This window comes from Lycium barbarum, chromosome 9 (genome assembly GCF_019175385.1).
Source record: "Lycium barbarum isolate Lr01 chromosome 9, ASM1917538v2, whole genome shotgun sequence".
Classification (NCBI taxonomy): Eukaryota; Viridiplantae; Streptophyta; class Magnoliopsida; order Solanales; family Solanaceae; genus Lycium; species Lycium barbarum.
The window spans coordinates 107772492-107782078 of NC_083345.1; the positions used below are offsets into that span (position 1 = coordinate 107772492).

General features: G+C 34.8%; 1 protein-coding gene and 1 non-coding gene across 3 annotated transcripts; one reads left to right on the forward strand and one right to left on the reverse strand.

The window, feature by feature from the left end:
• The first annotated feature begins 697 nt into the window (after positions 1-697).
• Positions 698-821, forward strand: LOC132612490 (small nucleolar RNA snoR86). The gene has a single exon (XR_009571845.1). It is a non-coding gene; the product is annotated as a small nucleolar RNA snoR86 (small nucleolar RNA).
• A 1359-nt stretch (positions 822-2180) lies between these two features.
• On the reverse strand, positions 2181-9387 carry LOC132609312 (protein IQ-DOMAIN 13-like). Of its 2 annotated transcripts, none has more exons than XM_060323226.1 (6): positions 9067-9387; positions 7611-7708; positions 6609-7175; positions 4669-4893; positions 3978-4109; positions 2181-3082 (listed from the first exon to the last, which is right to left on the reverse strand). In XM_060323226.1, the coding sequence occupies exons 2-6, from the start codon at positions 7683-7685 to the stop codon at positions 2366-2368; spliced, it is 1716 nt and encodes a 571-aa protein (XP_060179209.1). In that variant the 5' UTR covers positions 7686-7708; positions 9067-9387; the 3' UTR covers positions 2181-2365. The 2 variants fall into 2 exon arrangements, with proteins under 2 accessions (XP_060179209.1, XP_060179210.1); XM_060323227.1 differs by lacking the exon at positions 9067-9387 and adding an exon at positions 8578-8914.
• Between the last annotated feature and the right edge of the window lie 200 nt (positions 9388-9587).

Genomic DNA, 9587 nt, shown 5'->3' on the forward strand with positions numbered 1-9587 from the left:
AAATAATAACAAATAATTAAAAACACCACTCGCCATTGCAAGAAAACTTCAATAGGGTCATTCACTAAATTAGTTTTCCCGAAAGGGATAACCACGAAAATTTATGTATATTCTAGTGGACTATACTACGGGAACTTTCGCTAAGTTTTTTATTTTCCGGATAACTATTTAGTAAATGACTCTTAATTCTCTTGCAACTTATGGATATTTTAGACCACGGTCTAAAAATTCATTTTGAGAAAACTGAAAATTTTATGAGAAAAGGTTAGACTACAATATAACTTTTTATAAAACGTTAGTCGACAATATAATGTTTTTGTCTTTTAGGTTAAGCAATATATATATCAAATGTTTGATCAGAATTTAACATTGTCCCAAAGATAATTTTTCGAGGCCTATATTTGTACAAATTTAGAAATGATTGATCAGTTTTAAAATGGGCCAGATTGATTCATTCTAGTGGGCTAAAACTTCCAATTCAGGACTGTAGGCCCATTATGAACAATTTTGCCTCTTTAAAAAAACTAGGGTTAGGGTTACTCTTTCACTTCTCCATGCCTATAAAATCAAGCAACTTTATCATTTTCTCCATTCATCAACTCTCAAAGGTAACAGATATTTTGCAGTCCTAATCACTTCTAACATTTCCTCTTTCATATGTTTTAGTTTTTCGAATTTATAAAATAGCCAATTTGCAGAGCAAGTGCGTCTATAAACAATGACGTACACTTGCATTGAAGGTTGGCTATATAAATAAGCGATTCTCCGTGCCTTTCAAATACTTCTCATTTTGATTACGGCCTCGAACAAATCGCTATATTTCCCATTATGCAAATAACAACAGAATTTATGCATCTTTTAGTCCATAGTTTCTTTTAAAAAAGAAAGTAATTCAGTTTGCTCAAACACAAGCCTTTTTTAAATCTTTAAATGGAAAATTTAATGAGGAAAAATGACGATCTAATATTTATGGTAATTCTTTTGAGGGCTATATTTACAAAACTTTTAGAAATAGAGATGAAATTTAAATGGTGAAAAAAAGGTTTTTATAAAAATTAAGCATAAGCAAACTTTCCATCCCTATTCTTAAAAAGAGTAATTGCAGATCCCAAAGTAATATGTGTTGAAGTATTCTAATTAAGGAAATGTTGCACAAGTTTGCAAAATTGTCCCAAGTATCGTTCACACTTCTGATTATGTCAAGGGATAAAACTTAAAAAATATCAGATTTATGGGTTCGGAATTGATGATAATGCTAGTTTAAATTGAACGATTGGACCATAATTTAGATTTGGCCCTCTTCCGTTAATTTATTGATTCACGTGATCCCAACAATAAACAATCCTGCCCATTTTGTTACACTTGGTCAAGTAACACGATAATTACCTCGGCAACTAATTCACACAATCAATTACAATTTGCCTAACTTCGGCATTAGCTTTTTTTTTTTTTAATCTTTTCTCCTGTAATATGATGGTTGCTACTGTAAAACGTTGAACGAGCAATTTTTTAATGTTTTATATACTACATTATTTATTTATGGAGTAACACGGGGCAAGAAAAAATGGTTAAAACATGATCGTGATCTAGACCTAATGTTAATTTAAACAAATCTGTGAAAATGAAAGGCGAAGTGGTCAACATAGACATAGAATGAGAATAGACCAACTGATACCAAGGGCACAAGAAGCTAATTTTAAGATGATAAAAAAAACATATCTACATCAGTAAACAGATCACAATTTTATGTAGTAGTGTTAAGGGTTCGAATTCAAAAAGTCACTAGTATTCACTTAGATCTTCTATAGTCTCATGTGAACTAGCAAAAGAACAAATACAACCTAAAAATGATGTTAAGGGAAATTGTGGTCGTCCAATAGATAGAATGAGGGGTCTTTTAACCCAAAAATTAACGTTAAGTTCAATTGTGATGAAATACGTGAAAGTATGGCAAAATTTAACCATTTTCAATACCCTAGGAACATTTTTAACCTTTTTCCTGTTCTTTTTATATACAAGAGTACTCCAACATAAGGATATTATTACACATTGTAATTTAATATATTCATATGCATACATGATCTGAACTAAATGCAACAGATTTGGTTGAACTTGCCACAATGATCTCAATCACCTTTCTATTTCTTCTTATTGAAACCAAAGCATTGTGAGGCATTGAATCATAGTAAAATCTTCTTATAGCCTCTTCATTATTGTACACCACTATTCTGTCAATACCATACACCAATCCATGCACTCATATTACAACAAAAAAACAAACAATAAGAACTCCACAAGTTAATAGGAATGTCCAAGAAAAGTAAAATAAAAAAAAAAGAAGAAATAGAAAACATACAAAGAACGATCACACATATCTATTAAATGGTCTCCTCCCAACAACAGCAGGCATCGAAACAGTTGAATCCACACTTATATGATCTGCTATGGACTCAGGTTTATCGACTTCTTTTTGAGAAGTAGAATCCTTTCCAGAGCCTTTGCTCCACTTGGAAGACCAAATATTCGGAGTCAAAGGGAAGGAAAATCTTTTCTTTGTGTCACTCGATTGCTTTTCCCGATTTCTCTCCTTAGGATTGCTATTTGCTCTGGCTTTAGCCTTAGCTGAGGCAGTTTGTGACATATAATGTGGAACCGAAAATGGAGGACAACTCGTGAGGCTATCGTCGTCCTTCATTGGAAGGTCAAAAGGGTAATTAGCAGCACTAGTTCGGGCTCTTGAATACTTCTTTAGACTTGGGCTGTTCATTTGTGGTGTTCTACTTGGAGTATGCATCATCTGTTTTCCCCTTGTTGGAATTGCTGACTTAGTCGACATTGGTGTGGCTGGTGATTCATGGTTATCGTAATCAGAAAGTATGCGTCTGAAAGTAACGTTGTTTAGAGGCGTTGGACTTGGTTTGTGCTCTGAAATCGCCCTTGGTGGTGTTAGTTTGATATCTTTTGTACCAGATTGACTCTTGTTAGCGTTTCCTGAAGGGTGTTGACGTTCCAACCAATTCCACCACCATGGAAAACCATTAGCTCCCATGTCCAAAGCTGATTTTGGATCATTTTTCCATAGCTGATAAAAGAGGTACTTTAACAAAATTAGCCTTGAAACTTGGTAAGAGAGATACTTAATTTTACTTAGCAAAGACCAATAACAACAAACAACTATCAAGACCTTGAACACTAGTCGCCAGTGATATGCAGAGGAGGATGGACCATTCATTTAATGAACTCATCATTTTCGATATGGAAAAGGCTCAGATATGCCATCGAACTATCAGAAATGGCTCATTTATGACACTCGTCAATAGTTTGGCTCATTTATGCCATCGAACTATCGGAAATGACTCATCTATGCCACTCATCAATAGTTTAACTCATTTATGCCATTGTCGTTACCAATATGACTCATCCATGACAATTTTTCATTAAAGTCGGGTGTATGGCTCGGATTTTTTATTAATTTGGGATTTAAAATTGGGTTGGTTTAATAACCTCTAATATTAAACCAGCCCAATTTTAAATCCTAAATTAATAAAAAATCCGAGCCATACACCCGACCCACCCACAACCATAATCTAGTTGGAGGCTGCATGTCATATCTGGTACTGTATAATCGGCGTTAATGAAAAATTGGCATGGATGAGTCATTTTAGTAACAGTGATGACATAAATGAGGCGAACTATTGATGAGTGACATAAATGAGCCATTTCCGATAGTTGGATGGCATAAATGAGCCAAACTATTGACGAGTGACATAAATGAGCTATTTCCGATAGTTGTATTTGAGTCTTTTTTTCTGTTTTCGATACGGAGTATAAATATATATGTGAAAGTTTACTAAATTTTGAGGCTTCTTTCTGCCTCACACAACTGGTGTCCTCACACAACTGGTGTCAGTTGTGTGAGACACATAATATAAATTTTCGATTCTTTATATGCTAAAAGGACAGGAGTGTTATTGTACCTGGTGAGAATATGCATATGCCATTGCTCTCTCCCTCTTGATGACTGCCTCCACTTTTTTCCTCATCCTTGCTTCTACTTCTTCTTTGGTCAGCGTGCTATCATCCCAATTATCCTGGTTACCGGCCTCACACTATACCAACATTATTCATCAAACATCACAGGAAAAAGTAAGAAAATCTATTTGCATAACAAGAAAAAGAAGAGCTTTAGTTTGATTACTCCTGTTATCCCTGCATCCAAATGATGATGTAATAGTAGTTCTGAAGTGTAGCTAAACAAGAACTATGTAGATACAAAAGTTGTACTAATTATTCCATACATGATAATTAAGGAGAAGAAATCACCATTATTTAGAGAAAAGGGACAATTACCTTTTTGGTCCGCCCTAAAAGAAGTAGCCGGAATATGTTTTGTATATTAAGCATTAATATACATATTATATACATAAATATACAAGTAATATACATAATCAGTGTATATGTTTTGTATATTTTGGCTTGCGCCCGTAATTAATTTTGGCAGATGGGCCAAAAATGAAAAAATCCCTTTAGAAAATTATAAAATTTGAACAGATCAACTTGAACCAACAACTATCAACACCTATGGTGATTTCAACTTTCAACATACAAGAATGGTACAAACTATCACCACTAAATAGGAGAAAAATCATGAAGATGGTCCAAACATACCAGCTGAGTCCATTTGCTCATGGTGCTCTCGATTTCCTTGTCGTTCCTATGTTGAAGTGCCTGGTTTTCCAACATTTGGATCCTCCTCGACTGAATTTGAGTTTGGACTCTAACGAGAAGTTGCATCTGCTTCATGGCATTTGCCGTTTGCTTTTGTACATTACTACTTCTCACAACTCCTTGAAGCCTTACCAAACCCCTCAAAGCTCTGAAACTCCTCCTTGCCTGTGAAAACAGAAAACACTCAGATTGGAATGTAACATCTATTGATAATCGATAAACTCTCTGAGAACCAAAGACATTCTAGTCCCACCAATCAACTTTTCTTGAAAGGAAAAGAAACGGGAGCTGAAAGGTTTCTTACTTAGTAGTCCTTCACCCCTCCTTGAAGAGGAAAGTCTAAGGGGTCATTTGGTTGTTGGTTAAAGTTATGCAGGTGTTACTAATGCAGGGGTTAGTTATTTATGTATTAGTTATTCCATCTTCCTCCCTGTAATAATACATACGTTCCGTAATAACTTATACATGTATTAGTTATGTAGGATTGTAAATTGATAGCCAAACACCATACTTGGTGTGCTGAATTTAATACATTGCAACTAAAATTCTACCAAACATGGTACTAGTTTAATACATGAATAATTGTCTTCCTAACCAGCAACCAAACGACTCCTAAATTAAATAACCAGAAATGACCGTCCCAGAATGTTACATGTCTCCTTTTGACATAAGATGCTATTCCTAGAAGGCAACTAGAACAAACTTGGCAATATGATAGAATTCCTCTATGAATGAATGCACACTCCATAGTTGAGATTGAATTAGGAGCATAATTTAAGGGTGGAGTTAGTACAAACATTTAAGTCTTTAAAGCAAAGTCACCTTAGCAGAAAAGTTCATGATACAGGAATGAGAGCCAACCAGTTTCTTGGAAACATGGTAGCAATGTTAGGGGTCTAGAATTTAACAAAAGAAACTAAAAGTAGAAAGAACTGTCAAAAGAAAGTTAATCTCTCTGTTTATTTCCAAACTGGTTTATCATCTGCATGTGATTTTGTTTCTGTCAATGTTTTATGGAACTATGGAGATGGTTATTGGGCATGAATGACATACTTTCATCCAAAATCTCATGATTTTGCAATTATATGACCTACAACTTTTAACTCGGCATCTTACGACATGTCTCACTAAATTCAAGTTGTATTGCTGAAACTGCAGGTTATTACCTTCAAATCTGCACAGTTAAAAGAATGTATGAAAAATGGATACAAATCTTTTACTGCTACTTAGTATTGGCAACAGGTCAGATAAAGTATATGAAAATATTAGATTTAGATATGAAACTATTAGATTTAGATACTTGTAGCCTTCCTGATATTGTGTATGAAGCAGTTGTTCAAATTCCGTATTATATGCAACTAATACACGTTCTCGCTAAGGTTAGAAATGGGGGTTAAAAGTGGGGTCTGTTCTTAGTAGGGGAAGAACCTGCCCTGAATCGGATTTTCGAGGAACATATCGAGAGAGAATTAGATTTGGTTGGACAATATGTGCCAGTCTACTGAATGAACTACTTTACTTTTGGTATCAACAACTAAGAATTGTTTTTCCTCTACTTGCTGCATCAAAAACTAAATCACAAGCTTCTACTCTCTCTGTCCTAATTTATGTGACACTCTTTCATTTTTAATCAGTCCAAAAAATAATGACACCTTTCCATATTTAGTAACAATTGACCATAAATTTCCCATTTTACCCTTAATGAGATGATTTGCCATACAAATATCTATGACTTGTTTTAGACCATAAGTTTCAAAAGTTTTCTCTTTCATTTTTAAACTCCATGTGCAGTCAAACACTTCACATAAAAGGGGACGGAGGTAGTAATAAAAAAAGGTTAGCCGAACATTGCAAGAGGCAATTATATTCATGAAACTTACCATGTAACCTCTAAAGGCTGCCTGTATCTTGGTTGCTGAAACATTGAGAGTTCTCAAAGTTGGTTCTGGCCTATAAGCATAGCTCTTTTCTTTGCGGTTGCGAGTCACATTAGAAGACGATACCCTTCCATGCTGGGAAGACTTCTCTGCTACTTGTTCCACTTTTTGTTCCATGTTCTCCACCCTGCCAAGCATTTTATTTTGAGCGTGTGCAACATTTCTAACAGGATGAGCCTTAGGAGATATAGCCCTTGGAGAAGCAGCCCTAGGAGAAGTAACCCTTTGAGAAGGAGCCTTGGGAGAAGCAAGCCGGCGAGAAGACGAAGCCTTAGGAGAGGCGATTCTTGGAGAAGTAGCACCAGGAGATGTACCCCTATAAGAAGAAACCCGAGGAGAGACGGGTCCTGGTAAAGTGAATCTTGGAGAAAGTAGTTTTTGTTCATCTACTTCTCCAAGTATTTTCTCAATACTACTTGGCCCTCTGAAGAGAGGGATATAAGATTTGGTCTCTGCATGCTTCTGTTTTCCGCGACCCTTCTTTTCCTTAGAACTTTTCTTGTCTGATTCCTGCAACAATCGTCAAATTTAGGTACAATCATGCAGCAAATTCTCCACACGATCCCAGCATGATCCTTCCAGGAACATTTCAGGCATATACATGCTACAGACATATAATACTGTACTACTAATTAAAATGAACATGGACAATTGAGGATTCATGTAGCCACGGGCGGATTCAGGATTTGAAAATTTTAAGTTCCTGTAATGACCTCAAGTTAATAAACAAAACTAACTGGGTTCACACTTCACAGTCAAATATATATATATATATATATATATAGTTATTCAATGAATTTCTTATACATAAATAATGTCTGGACAAAAGCTATTGGGTCCCTGTGAATCCATGCATCATACTCTGCATCCGCCATGCATATAACCGACACCAACTTAAGGCAAAGACTAGCAACTTGTCCTTCTGAAAGTGTGACATAAACTTACATTGGCTAGTTTCTCCTTGGAGCTGGGTGTAAACACCCTTTTGATGGCAGAAAACCAACTGCCTTTTTTACCCATGGTTCTAGCATTACTCTTTCACCCTGAAAAAATAGCAAATTAACTTAATCTAACACATGCAGTTCAAAAGGCAACATTTGATGATACTAAAAGAATAATACTACAGAATTTACACATAGAATTGGCATTTTTGGAGGTTGCATTGGATTTTTTATTTATATCTAAAATTATGTTGAATAGAATTGGTAAAACATAGATCCCACAGCTAAATCATAACACCAAAAAGTACTTGCCAGAACTTCTTTATTTATTTCGTTATTGAGAAGTATATATGTAACATGATACTAAGTAAGAAGATGTTTCATCTAAAAAAAAAGTTAAATTTCAAAGTTTAGCAGATTTAGCTGCTATATGGTGATAAAATTAGTTCAAATTATTCACCATGAAATGATTTTCTTTTCGTTTTTCAAAGAGTGGCAAGGAGGGATAAAAAGAATTCATGGAAAATAAAAATAATGAATAGAGGGAAGAAAAACCTAGGGATTAATTTTTCTTAATAATCTTTTGAAATTTAAATACAAGTTTGAAAAGAGGATTCCAGTTCGTAAATTGAATCTCAAAACACAGACTTTCAACACAAAAGTAGGACTATTACTATAATGGCCAATTCCAAAGTTCCTACTAGCCATATTTAAGAGCACATATATAACATGAAAATTGTCCATCTAAGCTTCTCTCAAGCACATGAAGTCAAGAGAAACTATTTTACATCTTGGCTTTGATTTCTCACTTGATCTTCTTTTTTACCAATATGTTGATGGAGAGAGATAGAAATTGTCTTAATTGTCGGTAAAAAGATTTAACTTATATACACGGACAGAAACACGAAGAATAAAAAACATTACGGCCTCACAATTTTAACATGCACACATAGAAAAAGTGAGAAACACACCATAGACTAGGTGAGAAACCAAAAAAAAATCACCAAAGGTTGTGCTGGGACTGATTTGATCTTTTCATCCTTAACGTGAGTTCGAGCCTTGGGTATGAAAAAAAATATGCCAGGGAGCGCTTCTTCGTGAATCCAAGTTAATCTATCCTAATACGGGCATTGAACGTCGGGGGAGAAAACAAAAAAAAGAATCACCAAAGGTTGTAACGGGATTGATAGGATCTTTCCATCCTTAAACAGAGGTCGAGCTTGGAGTATGGAAGCGTTTCTTCGTGAATCCAAGTTAATCGAACCCAATATGGGCACTGAACACCAGGTGAGAAACCACAAGAAAAAACAGAGAGAAACAAACAAACAGCAAACAGAGGAACAAAACAGAGAAGAAAGGTTGAATTTCCCACCAAAAATCATTTAAAGAAAAAAGAGAGAATTGATCCCAAAAACAAAAAGAAGGTAATTTAATTTTCAAAAAAAGATTCAACTCTGTACCTCAACTGTTGTCTTGAATCTTCCATAGACCCTATGACAAAAGCTGCAATAAAAACCAAAAGCAAATTCCAAATCAAGAAGAAGTAAAAACTGAGCTTTTTGCTTTCTCTTTCTCTCTATAACTCTGTCTGTCTGTCTGTCTAGCTTATTTTCAGTTTGCTATACCATAATATTGGTGGCCCTTTTTAGGATTTTGATTCACCACCTACTTTGAATCTTGTTTGTAGCTGGCAACATTTTTTTTTTGTTTTCTTTTCCTTTTTATTGTTATATTTTCACCTTTTCTTCTGTCCTCCACTTTACCTTTCACCTTTTGAGTTTTTATACTTTTTCTTTTGGTTTTAATGATCTTTCATGATGAAAGTATCCGTGAGGAACGACCAAATTTGATTCAAATTGTCTTTTTTATTTTTATGTATATATATATATTTATATCTTTTTTATTCAAATTTCCTTATTTGTTTTTATTAGGTGGGGAAGGAAGTTGGCCACTTTTTCACTCAATGGCCTTTTTGGCGGGG